This window comes from Colias eurytheme, chromosome 2, assembly GCF_061535395.1.
Source record: "Colias eurytheme isolate Ceu_HAF_F1 chromosome 2, ilColEury1 Martin Lab GWU primary, whole genome shotgun sequence".
NCBI classification, from domain to species: domain Eukaryota; kingdom Metazoa; phylum Arthropoda; class Insecta; order Lepidoptera; family Pieridae; genus Colias; species Colias eurytheme.
In genome coordinates this window covers 4,129,439-4,148,195 of record NC_142981.1, presented here as the reverse complement: position 1 = coordinate 4,148,195, position 18,757 = coordinate 4,129,439, and the positions used below count along the sequence as shown (strand labels likewise).

General features: G+C 31.8%; 1 protein-coding gene across 1 annotated transcript; it reads right to left on the bottom strand.

Annotated features, from left to right (window-relative positions):
• Positions 1-231: 231 nt before the first annotated feature.
• On the bottom strand, positions 232-18,513 carry Mct1 (Monocarboxylate transporter 1). Its single transcript, XM_090111467.1, has 7 exons — positions 18,388-18,513; positions 13,808-14,270; positions 3,594-3,713; positions 2,404-2,628; positions 1,403-2,182; positions 1,119-1,319; positions 232-560 (listed from the first exon to the last, which is right to left on the bottom strand). The coding sequence occupies exons 2-7, from the start codon at positions 13,953-13,955 to the stop codon at positions 403-405; spliced, it is 1,632 nt and encodes a 543-aa protein (XP_089967593.1). The 5' UTR covers positions 13,956-14,270; positions 18,388-18,513; the 3' UTR covers positions 232-402.
• Between the last annotated feature and the right edge of the window lie 244 nt (positions 18,514-18,757).

Here is an 18,757-nt window from a genome sequence, read left to right as displayed (position 1 = left end):
AAATCATAACTTTATATAATTTTTCTTTATAACACTTAGGTACTATAATCAATTTGTTGCAGTCACTTAATCTTACTTGTATTACACTATATTTTACACAATATATTTTTCGATCAATATAATTAATTTATTATTTTACACTTTGATATCTTAATTACGCGCACTATATTCACTTTTTTTGGAATGGGTTTGATTATCGTCCAAAATGTCATCACATTCACTAGAGTTATGAATCACACTTATTGGTTCAGTTTCTATCATAAAATCGATATTATCATCTAAAGTTGTTGTATATACCCTGTTGCTATATGTGTCCTCAGAGGAGGTGATGGAGGACGGCGTCGAGGGACTGTTGAGTACAATAACGGGGTACTCAAAGTTGGTCCCTCGGAACTTATCCTGCTAAATGCTCTCCATGTCAGTATTCTGGTTCCATTTACTCCTATTGTTTCTCCTTTCGAGTACAGGTATTAAGAATAGAATGATGCCACTAAGAGAAATGGTGCCACCGGCGACGTAGAAGCCGGGCGCATATGATTGATATGTATCGTAAAGCCATCCTGTAATTAGATAGTGTTTTTAGAAATTTAATCAGTACCTACGAAAGTGTTTATCACTATATAAATACAGACATCGTTATCTTTCATAATTTTTACTTTTATGTTACAAATAGATAAACTTGTTTCTTATAATGTTGAGATATACAGGGTGTCCCACTATTGGTATACTAAGCGCGAAGGGACTTGTAGTTTTGCATACACTGATCACGTAAAAAATATATAAACAACAAAATTACGTCAAAATTTTTTTGATAATTTTTTCCTGAAAATCCATGTTTTCTTCTCTAGCTTCGCGCAGCCGTCATAAACCGCTTCTCTAATGTGAGCATTTTGTCTATGAAAACATAATCTTAAATGATAGCTCACGTGCTAGTGGCAAAAATGGGCGGGTTGCTTGTTATGGGTGTACACATAGAGTTTTAAGAATTCATCTATTTGAAAAAAAAAATGAGTCTGGAATTTTTTAAGTATTTTTTACGTACTCAGCGTAGCCAAAACTATAACCTCCTTTGAGCTTAGTATACCAACAGTGGGACACCCTGTATATTATATAATTACCTGCAAAAGGTGGACCAATAAGTGAAGCGATTCCTTGAAACAGTAGGAGTAACCCAAATGCGTTTGTTAATTTCTCTAATCCCAAAAGATCAACTAGCACCACTGAAGTGAGACCAACATAAGCACCAATAGTGAAGCCAAATACAGTTGCATAAAGAGCCAAACCCCAAAATTCCCAACAGGCCATAGCCAACGCCGTACCTGAAATAATATTATTACATTTTAATCATATTTAAATACAATAAATAAACATTTTATAACAAAATAATAATTTATCTACTCACTTATTCCAGCTATGGTAAGGCATACATTGTAAGCTAAGAGTCGATTAACCCACGGTTTATCACTTATATATCCAAGAATGACTCTTCCTACTAAGTTTGCTGCACCTATGATAGAGATTAAATATGGTGGATTCTCTATGCCCAAGTTTTCACTCATAGGCACTGTGTAGACATAAGGAATATAAAATCCTATACTAGTTAAAAAGTTAGACAGTGCAAATAATATAAAAATAGGATCTACAAGAAGTGAAACGTCAAGCATTTCTGATAAGGCGACTTTGAACTCGTCAGAACATGGAAGCCAGCCACATCGCGTTTCTCGTTCTTCTCTTTTCATTGATACTTGAGATCTTTCCATGGATGGTCCCCTGAGTCGCGCTAAACTTGTCATACTTCCTTGGTACAACACATCTGGGCGCTGCATGATACCACTTCCGTGACGTGAACTTATAGGTTTTTGTTCTTGTGGTTTATTCAATACAGGCTGAGAAAGAGTAAGCCTAGCTACATCATCTTCTATTTTACCATTTGCTCGTACAACATGCTCCGTACTTTGAGATCTTTTGAGTGGTGATTTAATTTCTTGTGGCAACATCGGTTCCGTCACGGGTGTTCTTGGTCGTTCAGGTACTGGTCGGAACATTAGTCCTAATGGAATACAATTTAATATAAATGCCCCTATGATAACCATTGCACCTCGCCATCCATAGTTTGTTATTAGAGCGGATGTAATCGGTGCAAAGAGGAACGTTCCAAGGCCAGACCCGCATACAGCTATGCCTGAAAATTAAAAATTACAAATTAGCCAAATTCCATTGATTGAAATAGTTAGTTTATTAAACTAATATAATTTTATGCGTCAGTTGAAAATTTTTGTCAAATTGTTTTGTAAATCAATAGGTATATGTATGTATCAATGTATGTAATGTTAAACTAATAAAGTTATAAAGGCGAAGGAAAACTCAAGGACAAATTAAGACTCTATACGCAGAAAAGCTTACCCGTAGCAAGACTCCTGTAACGCTCGAACCAGACCGTAACACTGACGATCGCAGGCAAGTATATGAACCCGAAGCCAACGCCAGTGCCCACACCTATAGTGAAGATGAGCGTGGTGACGTTGTTCGCGAAGGCCGATATCACGACACAGACTGCAGACAGCATGGCCCCCGCTACTGTCACTGATCGACAGCCCCATCGGTTCACAAACGAACTTGATATGGGACCTGAAATTGTTCATGGTTGCAGAAATTAATAACATTTAAATATTCATAAATAATATAATATTTTGTATTCTTTTAGTTCATATAAATTAGGTTTAATGTAGAAAACACAATTTTCAGTTTATTTTATTACCAAATTTTTATTATGTTTGTATTATTCTTAATGATACTAAGAAATAGCTTCTTGTATAAATACAAGATTTGTAGAACGATAAATTATAAGTACCGACGTCTTTAATACTGAGAGATAATTAATAAGGCTTGTAAATATTTGAGAGATAGGTATTGAAGGATGGGGTCATTGAACCCCCGAGGTTCTCATTTAAATGAATATGAGCAAACTTTGAAATTGCGGGTAATGATTCGCCTTTATTACATACTAGGATTCCACCCGCGGCTTCGCCCGCCCAGTTAAAGAAAAACCCGCATAGTTCCCGTTCCCGTGGGATTTCCGGGATTGTGTCATTTTCCCGGGATAAAAAGTAGCCTATGTCCTTTCTCGGGTATCAAAATATCTCCATACTAAATTTTATGAAAATTGGTTCCGTAGTTTAGGCATTATTGAGTAACAGACAGACAGACAGAGTTACTTTCGCATTTATAATATTAGTATGGATTTATGTTTAATTTGTATTCAAGATATTTCAACTTTGATGAAAAAGAAAAATTTTAGTGATAAAAAACTAATTAATAAATAAAATTGATGAAAGAATTTCATTGTATTTTTTTCACTGTTTAAGCGGTACAATGGCAAAACTTCTCTTGATTGCATCTTCACCAGGGGTCGAACCCCTCTCTCATCATCTCAGATAACACATATTAGAGGGCATAAAAGACGGCTAAACGAAATAATTCCGCTCTAATATACTCGTATTTGGACTTGAGTAAAAAGTTGGCTCATTCATTATTCAAAGTGAGCCAAATGCTGTGACATCGCCAAAATCCTTTAAATTAATGATGATAAAAACCTGAGCTAAGGGTGACCCCGACGAGGATAGACACGATCCACGCAGTCTTGCCTTTTCCCTCATTAAAGTAGGTCAGGAACTCTGCATAGAACACGCCAAACGAATAGGTCATGCCATCGGCTGAAAGGGAACAATATTAACATTAATTTGCTATACAGTATACACATGATCCATAAAGGGCTGATGATGATGATAATACACAATATGATATAAAGACGTGCCTTTATAATGTTTTATGTCTGAATGAAGTTTTATATTGAACAGAAAGTTGACTATATTGTGCGGAAAGTTGGCGAAAGAAAGATATTGACTTCGTAGATGTATTAAGGTGGGGATGCTTTAAGAATTCATTTATTAGATACTTTAGACATTATTTCGATTATCTTCAGCGAGGGAGTGAAACAAAGTTCGTTTCGTGGAATAATCTATTTATTGTTTGTGAAGTTGTCAGTATTATTATTTCCTAAATAAAAGCGAGGCTAAATTAAATATTTCACATTCATAAAATTATCATGATTTCTGACTGTACCAAAGGCAGAGGTATAATAAAGATAAGATAATTCTGTAAACAGAATAGTCTTCCGTGAATATAAACAGCTTTATGTTATCTTAGCTCTCTTTGGGAATACTCTAATTTTAGTTAAATTATATTAACTTTAATTAAACACAGAATAGATAAATGAGTGGAATTCGTACAAAGAGTTTTATCAAAAGGCAAAAAAAAACACTAGCTTTACATTTAAAAGAAGTTTAGCGGAATTAATTGAATTAGAGTTTATCGACTGAAACTTTGCACTCAACGTCCGACGGATCACGGTCCACGTGGAGCGTGTTATATCACCAGAATGTGATTCTTTCACACAGTTCTGTTATCGCGATAGATTCTCAGCGAACTGGGTTAACATGATAGGCACTTTATAGCCCACAATACCGCATCACGTCAATAAAGCCACTGACAACTCTGCCCACCAGAGACTAAAGAGCAGTAACAGCCCTTTTGTGATTTTTCGTTTTATTAGTGATTCTGAAAGCGGGTTTCTTAAGCTTTCTATTGAATTAACTTACTTATTTCTAAGACTATAAGAATGGTTTTTATTTAACAGTTTTCACTTACTGCAAACGAAAAAAATTAACAATTTGGCGTGATTTCCCAACTAAAATACAGTATAAATTATACTGCAGATTAAATTTTAAGGTTTCATAACTAAAATGCAGTAAGCAATATAATTTTACAGTTCTTTAGATAGTTTTATATTTCTGGAAAAAAATTAAAAAAAAAATTAATACGCAGTAAAATTTACCGCCATACAAGCTATTTTTACTGCAAATTAAGAAAATACAATTTATTGTCACGAACTCCCAACTAAAATGCAGTAAAATCAAAGCTTGTCGCATTTTAGTTGTGAATACTTAACATTCTTTTATCATTATAAACTGACTAACACGCAGTAAAATACAGCATTACTGCAGATTAGTTTGGATAGCATAATGACACAGATATGATTATTCCTAGCTAAAGTGCAGTTAGTTTAGTCCTTTATTAATTAGATGTTTTTTTTTATTTTTGATATGTAAATTTTACATAAGTGAGTTGAATTATTGTGATTAAATAATAAGAAATAAACGGTCTTTAAAATGTGAACTAGCTATTTTTCTTACTGCACTAGTAAATTGAACACTTTTTTCTTAAAAAACTAACTAAAATGCAGTATTTTTTTGACCTTACTGCATGTTAGTTGGGTTTCTTGACAAAATAACTGATCCAAACGCAGTAATAGGGCTTTTTGCTGCATTTTACTAAGTTTAAAATGGTATTTTTTACAAAAAAGGCTATGCAGTAATAGGCACCAAAAAGAATAAATGGCCATAATAAATTCAGTTATTAAGATATATTTTTTTTTATTGCTTTAACGTGTGAACCTATGCCTTTACAACCTTTCTGCATTCAAATTTTTTTGCTTATCATTCTGTTGATTTTTTAAAATCAATTCTTAACTTTAAATGCGTTTTACTCGAAATCGTGATTTTGCTGTTACTGCACTTTAGTGTATGGTGGGCAGAACTCTGGTGCCAACAAAGACTATCACAACTGTACTGGAACAAAGAAACGTCTGAACGTTTCCTTTTGCGGGAGCATATTATTTACTCTTGAATACGCATAATTTTCATTAAATGACTTTCTCGAATCTTACCAATACTACCTACGTGTAAATTTTGTTTCTATAACAATGAAGAAAGAATAATATTGTTTAAATAAAGACACAGAGCATTCAAATATAAGTAACAGATTCGATATACAGTAGAACCTCTATAAGTCGAATATCAAGGGAGACGCCAAAAAATTCGAGTTATAGAGTTTTCAACTTATGGAGGATTTTGAACACCTGACACCAATCAAGCAAACACGTGAATACGTGAGTCATAGATTTATTATCAAATACTCCTAAAATGTTTTCTAAGAAACAATAGTGCACTTACATTGTCGGCACGTTCTTAAAGTCGGTAATTTATTTTTGTACAAACAATAAAGGTGATAAATTCCTAATGATCAAGTTGTAAAGGTAGTAAAATAAAAAAAAAACGTTGCTATGTTCGACATACAGAGGTCAAATTTAATTTTTCGAGTTATAGAGTGAAAATATGTACCAAAATGGCTTAGAGGGACTCGGTGATTATTTCGACTAACAGAGGGTAGAGATTTCAAGTAATGGAGGTTTTGGTGTTTGAAGGGAAGGGAACAAAACATTTTTTCGAGATTTGGAGGTTTTTGACTTATCGAGGTTCGACTTAACGGGGTTCTACTGTATTTTACAATTAAAACGCAATAAAATCTATACGGAAGCTCCATATTGTTAATACAACATAAAAACAAATTTCTGTTAAATCAACAATACGTTGTATAATAAAAGAGAACCTTCTGTGATCATATCATATTTATAAGCCATACAAAAAGTTTTCTTAGAAAAATATTTTCTTAATTTTCATGATATTGAATATAGGCATACTTTTATCCTCATTTCCTTTGTACCTACTCACAGTTATTATGAATGTTTTTGTATTGTTCGGAACAATACATCTAAGACATTAAAAGCAATTCCCGTCGAATTTCGTTACCAAAAGCAGTTGTGTATTGTATTTTAACAGAGATGATTCGATCCGAATAAACGAATAAATAGTCGTGATTTTATTAAGCATCCGTTCCGTTAATTTGATATACGTACTCAGAGAGTACTTATCCGCCTACTCATTTCATACGTCATTTTGCCAAGACAAGACAATTTTATAGAGTTTCGTAAGCGTTTTATCCAGGCAAAGATTTTTCTATGAAGTTAAGGTCATGTTTTCAGCTGTATTGGTCGCTTAGTGGTTAAAACCTGTAGTTTATATTTAAAAAAAAACTTTGTCTCGAGTAAAGCTGCTTTCTTAATCTTTACAAGGAAGATGAGAGAACCAAAGTATAAGATGTTATTTGACATCTACCATCTACACGAATTCTTTGCGGTGGAATTGAGAAGACAGACGTCGATAATGATAAGATTTCTGTTTACCTTATTGAAGTTAGTTCATACCTTGTGTTTTCATTTCAATCACTGCCATTTTAAGCCAAGAATTGGTCTTATCATTGATTGATCGTATCATATCGATCTCATAAGGATAAAAATATTAATGGTATGATTCATCAGTACAATTATGTTAACAATACATGTATTACTCAATCAGATAACAGTTGATAGTAAATTAATATAGCTTATCGCCAAACAATACAAACAATGAATGAATAGATATTATGTTTATGTGTCTTCGATGGTATAAGTGTCGTATGGATAGTATCTAATAATGATAGGTAAATGTGGCTCTTTTGATTTACGCCAAATTGATGCGTCTGTGATAAATTAAGTAACAAGTAAGTGCATTTATAGGTTTAATAGGCAGTGGAAGGCTCGAGACTAGATCAGAAGCTAATCTTCAATACATATAGTATATAACAAGGTAGCTTTTTCTGTCCCTATGTCCCTATATATGCTTAAAACGGATTTTGATGCGTTTTTTTTTAATAGATAAAGAGATTCAAGAGGAAGGTTTTAGTATATAATTTACTAGCTGTGCTCCGCGGTTTTACCCGCAGTGCTCCGCTCCTGTTAGTCTTAGCGTGATGATATATAGCCTATAGCCTTCCTCGATAAATGGGCTATCTAACACCGAAAGAATTTTTCAAATCGGACCAGTAGTTCCCGAGAGTAGCGCGTTCAAACAAACAAACTCTTCAGCTTTATAATATTAGTATAGATTTATAGGTTTTAGATAACGCAGGCGAAGCCGCGGGCGGAAAGCTAGTAGATATAAATGTATATAAATAATTCTAAGTTGCCAATAGACTTTTCTTATGTATTTACAGACTTTATTTTAGACTTTGCTTTGAAGTTAGACTACATTATTTATTAGTAACCCAGTTTTTGATATAAGCACAATAAACACACTATTTCAATTGAAAATATTTGTTTATCTTAATCTTAATACTATTATAAAGGCGAAAGTTTGTAAGTATGGATGTATGGATGTATGGTTACTCTTTCACGTAAAAACTACTGAACCGATTATAATGAAATTTAGCACACATATATAGGGTAACTTGGATTAACACATAGGATAGGTTTTATCGCGGAAATCCCACGGGAACGGGAACTATGCGGGTTTTCCTTTGAAAACGCGGGTGAAGCCGCGGGCGGAAATCTAGTATTGCTATATATTGTAATAAATACTTATATACTTTCTTGCAAATATTTATTCCTGATACTGTTATCTATTTGACACAATCGGCACCATCAATATTGATATTATAACGAAGGCTATTTTTATCCGATCAGACAAAAGATGATGAAACAACATCACATTTTATTTTTAATTTGCAATACACGTTAAGTAGGTACTTTTATTAATTATTGATTAATTCGTTTCAAACTTGTATTGTATACAACGTTAAAATGTCCATTGATCGTTACCTACCTACACATCATGAAAACCTTCTAATTAATTTATGACTCTACATAATATTTATTACACCATAAATGCACAAATATACAAAAATAATGTGATGATGTGTGTGATTCTCATTTAATCGATACAAATATAAGTGTTATGTACAAGTATTTACTGTTTGCCAATAATTTCTTACGTAGTGTTGACAAGATATGATAGTAACAACAGATCATGAGGTCAATGCAATGCTGATTAACAGTAAATAATGTAATGATGAATCATAACACATATTATGTGCGTAATATCACAGATAGTACGAAACATTTGTACAATTTGTCAATCATTTAATTTGATTCAACCGTTTTGGTACAATGGAAATATCTAGACTTTGGAGTCTAGGAGATAGGAACAAGGCACCAAAAATTGATTAATTTAGGCATTATAAATTTATTCGTCGGGTCCACATAGAGCGAGCAGTCTCGCGATGGATGGATTTTCCGTATCTCAGACTAGAAAAGCGGCACACGCGCTTTCTTGAGCTTCGTCTACACTCTACATAGACCGACGCGACGCTTCGCGCGGAAAATGCATCGCGTCGGCAATGTATTTTTATATAGGTAATTGAATAAAGTGTATAAGAATATTAATATTATGCCGTGATTCAGTATCGATTATGTTGAAACTATTTAAGTACTACATACATAAGTACAAATGTATGACCAATGCTATTAAATGGCTGATTTGATGGCTAAATAATTATAATGGTGCCAAAATAGATAAATGAGGAGTGTTTTATTGATGACTACATCTGTTACTAGATATGATAATGTTTCTATTGGCTTAACTCGTGATCGTTTATATTGATATAGGTATTAATTTAATAGTATATGTGTGTAGTAAAGAAAAGTAATGAAAATTTATTTTTCACATTAATTATATAATATTATGTATGAAAATACAAATTTACTCATACATACAATATACATACTTACAGAGAAAAGTCATATTGTATATTGGGTTGCAGCCGTTGCAGCCTATAATTTGAATTATTTGTAGATTGTATAATTTACATTTTAATGATATTTAAATATGTACCGAAGTAGGTCGATACATATGTTGTATTTTATTTATATCTACTGTGAAATACATATGTTTCAAATGCCTAAAATGACTTAGAATTGGAATCAGCTAAATATTAAACAAAATACCGCAAACATCGACTATTAAAATACAAATAACTGTAGCATTCCATACAGTTTGATATTTAAAATATCACGTTATTTTCAGGTGCATGCTGTATTTTTTCATTCTGTGCTATTATTTACTTAAAGTTAATTTTGAAACATTTTGTAGTATTTTATTATTATCATGTCAAGTAGTAAAATATATTATAATAATAACTATCTATAATCACACTGTATTATGAATTATAATTATTTTGTAACGCAATACAAAACAGATTAATGTAGTGTGATAATTTTATGCATCTAGTGTGTAACACGTGTTTTCGCTAACATACGTCAATACAAAACCGTTTCATATGGTTGGCACATGAGTATTTGTATGTGTAATTTACATGCATTTAAAAATCTAAGTATCTATGAAGCCTGCTAACCAAATTAAATTATCTGCTTCATTTGTACTGCAATATTTATTTTATATACATTATTTACACAAGATAACGTAAATATGCACATCAACGAGCTTATAGTGTCAGCTCTTATCATAGCTGTTAGTATAGGTACTGTTACTTTGTACATGTGTGTATTTAACTAACACTTTGCATACTCAAAATATTATATACCATTCTTTAGTTAGCGTAAATTTACTTCTGATGATGTAAATTAAAGATGAATTAAAAGTAGGTATTGAGCTACCTAATAATACGTGCTACATACTTCGAGTATTTTATTTAAAAGTCATTAAAATTAGCACTTTTGTTTCCGAAGCACGTGTCATATGCGCTAAGTTTATTTCTGTCATACATCGTTGCTACGTCACAGTGATGGTGCTCTTTAGTTGCATACAGTGCTTTTGTCTCATATTCATTATAATCCAGCGTAAGAAGGATGAAGGACGAGGCGAAACGGGAAGTAATGCGAGACAATAGAGTTTTTGAAATACACAAACAAACCAGTGAGACGTGTAGTACCCATGTAGTACCTATCTAACTGTTAGTGTTGAATGAGTAGGTACTGCACCTAGCAGTAAAATTTTAGTTAGAGGATAGTTATAACTTACCTATAAAGTAATCATTGCTGATATATTCTTTTCATCTAAAATAATGAAGTGACAAAAAAGTTGATGTATATTTCATAGTTAAACCAATTGATATCTTCCTCTAATAGAATATGTACATATATATAGATGTATTTGTTTAATGATCAATTTAATATCGGAAAATATGTACTATATATTATTAACGCATATAAATAGTCCTCAATGTCTATAAAGAGCAATGCATAATGACCTCGTGCCAACCCCGCTCTATCGCGCGCTGCAGTCCAGTCATTGCCGTTGTAAATATAACCGTATTATAATATACCTTTATTGCATTATTTATAAATCCCAGTTACACGCTGTGTATGTACATTACATATGTTGTGTAAATAACTATTAATTTTAATAGATGCGACAATAAATTAATAACATTCCTTGTTTATATTTTAACTATCAGCATCATAGGTTAAGACATTATTTACGTCCTTAAGAACTGGTATGACATTATTGATAGTGGAAAGATTTATATAATGTACCTACCTATATGGTATAAGGTATATATATATATATAAATTTTATATCTCTATAATATAATCCAAATAGGTAAACACATGACTAGAAGATAATTTGTCATGATAAAGTTGTCTACGATGAATCTGACAATCAGAACATAATCTTAGTCAGAAACATATTTTTAGATATGTATCGCACAAAAGATTATTCTTGATTAAATATTATAATAAGTACTTCGAATTTTTAGTTGTTAAGTGAATACTTATAGCTTTCCACCCGCGTTTTCAAAGAAAAACCCGCATAGGAATACACATACATCCATCCTCACAAACTATCGCATGAATAATATTAAGTAAGAAATATTAATCAATTTTAAGTTATATTTTAAGACTAGCTGTTGCCCGCAGCTTCGCCTGCGTGGAAAAGATAAATTTTCATGGTACAAACTTTCATCCCCCATTTGATCCCCTTGGGGGATGAATTTTCTAAAATCCTTTCTTAGGGGACGCCTACGTTATGACATCTACCTGCATGCCAAATTTCAGCCCGATACGTCCCGTGGTTTGGGCTGTGCGTTGATAGATCAATATCAGTCACCTTTGAGTTTTATATACTTACATAGGTATACAAATATTATATAGATATAGGTTTATGTATATTATTTAAGACTACCCTTCAATGTCATTTGTGTATTTTCATAGGTCTGTGTATTTTCATAGGTTTCAGCTCTGGGGAACAGCCTGCCATAGCAATATCGAAATTCTCGAAAGGTTCCAGAATAAAACTATGAGAGCTATGTTCAACATCCCACCATACATTAGCAATAAATATATGAACTTAGATCTCAACCTGCACACAGTGAAGCAAGAAATAGAACTAAACAGCAAGAAATATCAAGGCAGATTGGGACACCATATAAATAAATTAGCTGCTGAACTGAAGGGAGGGGGCACTGTGAGATTTTCTCGCCTGAAGAGAAATAGCATACCCGATCTTGCGATAAGATTCGCAGACAAATGATGAGCTTTGCGTCACTGGATGCAAATCTCATTCTATAAACATATTTACAGATGAAAATCAGAGACCATATTAGATTATTGTTTACATAAACGGATGGCTAAGTTGCAGTATAGAAAAAAAAAAAAATTTCATAGGTTTCTGTATTGTATTTCAGCATATAATAATTAAAACTTGTCTTTTCTCGTAGATACAATGTAACAAAAAACAATAATAAGAATATTTGCGTTGTAATTGTGCGTTGGTATCATAATGCAAACATTTGCGTAAAACATTATAATAAAGCAAATGATCTATTTATTTATTTAACAATTTTCTGGCAAATGTTGATGAAATTGAATGATGAAATTTTCTTTGTGAAAATAACTCATCATAATTGGTCAAATTACATCGAGTATTCTTCAAAAGGTCTCTTAATTGATTTATTTTTAAACTTTCTTTGTCGAGTACCTAATAATATCTAATAATAACACAGGTGTGAAAAGAGCTGAGTATGAAAATATGTTTCATTGTTATGAACGGAAATTTACAGCAAGTATGAAATTAAAAAATTCCTTCGACATACACAACGTCTATCAATGCATTATGCATTTAGTTATACATTGGATTATTACTGGTTTTCATTGAGCTAAATTAAATATATAAGAAATATTATATTGTCAAATAAACCGAGTCCTAGAATAATATCTTTATTGTATTACAATAAAGTGTAATAAATAAATAAATAAATAAATATCTAACAAAATACACTCTTCAAAAAAAACTAGGGATATTTTGTGTTGTACGAATATCTCAAAATCTATTAAAAATTTAGTATACAATTTTAAATGGAAGAATTACATTTCTTGATTTTTTTTATTTTCAATAAAATTCTTCTCACCAAGCTGGAATCTTGGATGATAAGGACATTCATATTTTCTTGTTAGAAAACTAACTAGATACATTTTGAATAAAATTGGCATTTTTTTTTTCAAAAATCAAATACCTAATAAATAATTAGACTTGTAAGCATTTACTAACGATATTGATTGTTCTCACTTAAAATTTTATACCTACATGTCTTATTGCGGTATGAGGCTGTGTTCTTTGGAAGTGTTCGTAAAGTTGTTGATCCGTAGTTAAATTTGGCGGATAAGGACTTAGTAGATGTAGTAGATGTAGCTATTGATGTGTGTATACTGTATATATCAAATAAAGCAAGTCAAAGAATAATTACAAAATATTGGCTTTATATTGTCAATAACATTTTATGGTTTTAGGACCGTGATTAAGAGTTACAGAAAATTACCTAATTAATTATTATTGGTTTGCTGATAATATACAGGTCTAAGGTATAAAAAAATCATACAAAGCAGTGAAGGTTCTACATATAACATATGTAAGTACATATATGTAGGTATGATAATTTAAGAATATAAAAGATAAAACTCATCAGTGATTAATAATTAATAGTTCAATAAGATAAAAGTTAAAATAAAGTTACTCACTGACGATATGTATCATAAAGGAAGCGAACACGACCATCCACCCCCAGCCGCCGTCGGGAGGCGGTGCCAGGCTCTCAGACCCCTCTCTCGACGACTCCACTTGCGCTCCATTCCCATTCTTCGTTGTCTTCACTCCTCCGTGTGACATTTTCAACTATTTAATCTTTGGCACTATTACAATTTCTCTCCCTTGATATGCCTTGAAGCGTAATTCGAGTTGAAGTGAAATACTGTTAACTTATTTGGAGAATATTGTTGATAAGATACGGCTATTGGAATATTTGCTACTCTAAATCTTGTGCAAATAGAGGCACTCGTCACTTGATCAGTTTATAATCTATTTGGAAGGAAGGAGGAAGCGCCGAAGCGTCTAAAGAGCCTGATAATAATTATCATTATCTCGTTTTCATGACGCTGATGTAGTGCATTGCTTGTATTTCATTCCTGTTTTTTGTAGGTAAGCCTGAAACAAATAATTATTTTATCTATAAGTATGTGTAGATATCGTTTTTATTATGATTCAATAGAGATGCCCTATAAATACATAAAATTATGGAAACATAAAATATATGAAATGTGTAAGGTCACCAGGTACTTGAATATTATCACAAGGTATTGTCACTAACAGAGATTATAGGTAGCATTTTAACATAAAATCGATATGGATATCAGGAATTTTATCACACTTCTTTGTGCAAGTTTCGAGATGGGTCAATCATGATAATGTGACGAAATGATTATATTTATTTTAAGATGGGCGTGATTATAAAACACCTTTGTACCTACACAAGATAAATGCTTGTAATACCACAGATAACTTAATTGTTACGATTAATTTGATTTATCGGTTTACAAATGTTTTACATATCTATATTAGTATTATAAAAATCACACGCTGCAATAAATATGTGATAAGATATTAAGACTTAACAAGTATTTTAAGTATTAAGCATTTTTACCTTCAATATAAATAATGTAAAGTACATATGTACATTGTACATAGCTTATGTCTTACATGCTATTTAAATTAGCATTCATAATATTATTAAAAAAAAGTTTCAGAACGTAGTAATATCAATTATTATAAAAGAAAATTTCGCATTTACCTCATGAAAGAGAACGTTTTAGTAGCATGTAAGCTGTTAGAGTAATAAATGGAAAACAGCAGTATTTTGGTAGAGCGATTTATGAACTAGCTTTGAATTGAAATACATATAACCAGTACGATGTATTATGATTTTTTTAAAGTAAACGTTTCGAGTTCTTTTAAAAAGTCTTTTTTGTAGATATACATACGTGACAAATAACCTTAATTACTTTGAATGCGTTATTTTATTATTTGGAATATTCATTACTTGTATGAATATTGAATATATATTTATTTCCTTGTAAGTAAAAACAAGATAATTAAATATAAATATCTACTCTTAGGAATTACGATTATAAAACATGGTAAATTACAAAATTGTAAATTACTTAACTACTTATGTATAAAGTAATGCTGTACTGTGGCTGTACTGTATTACATATATACTAGGAACATATACTATTTCAAAATTAATGACTTTAAAGATTTACAACCGATTGTTATTCTTATTAATTGAAATAAATATAGGTACCTAATTATGTTCTTAGAAATATGGCGAAAGATGGCGCTAAATGTAGGTAGGTATATAAATGTAATTGATAACAATATTATTTCCGAAACAGAACCTGTATCTAAACACAAGTCAATATTTACTGTGCCCAGTTAGAGCAGAACAAATACTGCGGCAAAATGCATTTGATATACCAATATCAGAAAATCTAGTTTATTTTTTAATGTTGTCCCAAAAACATCTATTAAGAATAATTACATTCATTGAAGCGATATCTATATGCAGTTTTTTCTTAACTCTATGTAAAGATTCAGCGATAACTCTCGAAAACTAAATTTATTTCTAGAATTGCACTAACATCTAGACTCTTGAGTTTAGAGCATAAGAAAATAAGATGCTCACTAAATAATTTCACTGTATAGTTAATTTATTTTATTTCATAGCTTTATTTTTAAAGCTTTCAAGCTTTTTATATTTATCGTTTTAATGAATGTGTTATTTAATTTTAAATACAATTTACATTATTATTGTTATACATATCTTCTTATATATAAAAATGAATCGCAAAATGTGTTGGTAAGCGCATAACTCGAGAACGGCTGAACCGATTTCGATAATTCTTGTTTTATTATATTCCTTGAAGTACGAGGATGGTTCTTATGTAGAGAAAACGTAAACATGTACCACGGGCGAAGCCGGGGCGGACCGCTAGTCTTATATATAAAAACTAGCGACCCGCCCCGGCTTCGCACGGGTGCAATGCTGATACTAAATACACTACAGAAAAACTGTGAACGTTGTCTAAAAAACATAGCGGCCCGGCGCGGCCGGCCGGTACCGCCGCAAATGCTACGTCCCGCAATTTTTAAATCTGTAATATCTTCGAAAATATTCACTTAAATCATACGGTGTAAAGGGCCATATAGATCTATATTAAATGAACAATGTATTCAAGGTAGTTAATTGGTTAAGAATTAATGCTGTATTGGTGAAAATCGCTTCGAAAATTAGCTATTATTTGTCGTAAAAAGTAAATGACAAAAAAATGTTATTGTGGATTATCCATAAGAGATAGACATATACCATCGCGGACTTTTCTGTAGACCTTTTCAATGTAAATAATACTTAGTACATTATTTTGATAAAACTCGTAGGGTTTAGCCTGCGTTTGCAATATAAGCGGAAAAAATGTAATTTTTTACGACATCACATTAGAAACCTCAAAAATAACAGTACCTCTCCACTATTTAATGGATGTTATTATACATAAAAACCTTCCTCTTGAATCACTCTATCTATTAAAAAAAACCGCATCAAAATCCGTTGCGTAGTTTCAAAGATTTAAGCGTACAAAGGGACATAGGGACATAGGGACAGGGAAAGCGACTTTTTTTATACTATGTAGTGATGATGAATCGCAAAATGTGTTGGTAAGCGCATAACTCGAGAACGGCTGAACCGATTTCGATAATTCTTTTTTATTATATTCCTTGAAGTACGAGGATGGTTCTTATGTAGAGAAAACGTAATTATGTACCACGGGCGAAGCCGGGGCGGACCGCTAGTTTATTATAAAATTTCATCATCATAAAGTTTCTGTTTATTCACTAAAGCTTTGGTATTAGGGTTAATGTACGAACTTGTCAATGATTTTAAGAATCGGCTGAGTAAAATTTTCGTAAAACCAAGTGACCTTATTGTTGCAGCATCAATTCTGCGTTTATAATGCCACCTAGCCCTAGGTATACTGATAACAGCGTATATATAAGATTATGTCTACTGCTCGTCAGTTTTCCAGAGTTCTAACTAGTTAGGTCTTGTTAATTTGCTCTAATTTCATAACCTTCTTTACCGGTAATATTGACAGGATTCACTTCGTCAAACACCTACACACGCACTGTAAATACTAGGAATTTTGTTATCATGACCTAATTTATATAGTGGACAGGACTGTACTTCGTTGTGTGAGGGCTTAGGTTCGATTTATAGGTATTTAAGATGTATTTTACGATTTTCTTTGTGTGTTGTAACTATTTATAACTATAGAATTAAATAATATGTATTGGGGCAATTACGGATGGCGTTCATCCAAAAAGACGTTAGTGGATATATTTTAATGTGTAGCTGCTGAATCTTTCGATTCTGCACATGCTCTAAGCATAAACCATGAATATGTCAAAAAAATCTGAAATTGATAATTACACGATGCAATATACCTTTGTTCATAAATATATAAAATTGTAAACTAAACAACATTCCAAAATTGTTATTGTATTTTAAGTTTCCAAGAATGCACATTAAGCTTGTTTCAAACGTTCAAACGTTAAAAGCAAGATTAACGCGTTGTTTCACTAATAATGATGTGTTCAATTTAGTTGTAACAAAACAAAGTGATTACAGTGTGTCGGATCGAAATAGATTACTCGAGATTTCGGATCTTTGTAATCAGCTGTGATCCGGGAAGTGTAGCAAGTCTTAAAATAAGATGTCCACGTGCTTTATAAATGATAGTATCAATACCGGGACGCCCTCAAATAATAAAGCGGCCAGTGACTCAGCGAGAGTAAAAATCATGAACGAATAACACTGAAACAATGCTATTATCACTTGCACTTTGTCAATAATAATATACGCTAATAAAATAAAAGACCGAATTAAATTATTTAACTCACAATCCGTTTAAAATATATGTCGTATTATGTGAATATTAATATCATAATATTCAAAACATGCATTTTATACCTATAATTCAAGATAAATGCATAAAATTAACCACGTAAACAATATAAACTTATTATACGATATTTACATATAGTATAGGTAGATAAATAATTAAAACTACATTTTAAGCTACGCTAAAATTCTGAATTCGCAATACAATAAACAATATCTTTTTAAATAGATTATTTGCAATTTAAATATCGAGAATGGGTTTGTTTTTGTAACCTACATGATCCGTATATAATATTACTTTATTCTTACCTTTGTATCAGTTTTATCAGAACAATATAGCACACAGCGTATTTATATCGCGTACCTACGTATTGATGCCGCGAATGGCGTACTCACTCGCGCGCGGTCACTCTATCACTACGAGTCAGCTAAATAAAAGATAACCGAGGAAACAAACTGATGCGAGAAAAATGAATGAAGAATTGTGAAAATCAGCTTTGTTCTACATGAGAGGTGAAGTTCAAGAGCCCAACCAATTACTGTTTAATTAACGTTGACGATAAGTAACACTATGCTAATGTTTTTGGGTTTTGTTGATATGTAAATTGTGCCTGACATACTACCTTATGTGTTTTTGTTATCTATAGGTAGGTACAATTATTTTTAAGTTCAAAAATGT

Excerpts from the sequence above, each read along its gene's own strand:
- Mct1 (XM_090111467.1), bottom strand. The coding sequence starts at position 13,955 with ATGTCACACGGAGGAGTGAAGACAACGAAGAATGGGAATGGAGCGCAA. Across the intron at positions 2,629-3,593 it reads CGGGGTCACCCTTAGCTCAG|GTCCCATATCAAGTTCGTTT; the intron begins GTTTTTATCATC and ends GAACAATTTCAG. Across the intron at positions 2,183-2,403 it reads TTACAGGAGTCTTGCTACGG|GCATAGCTGTATGCGGGTCT; the intron begins GTAAGCTTTTCT and ends TTTAATTTTCAG.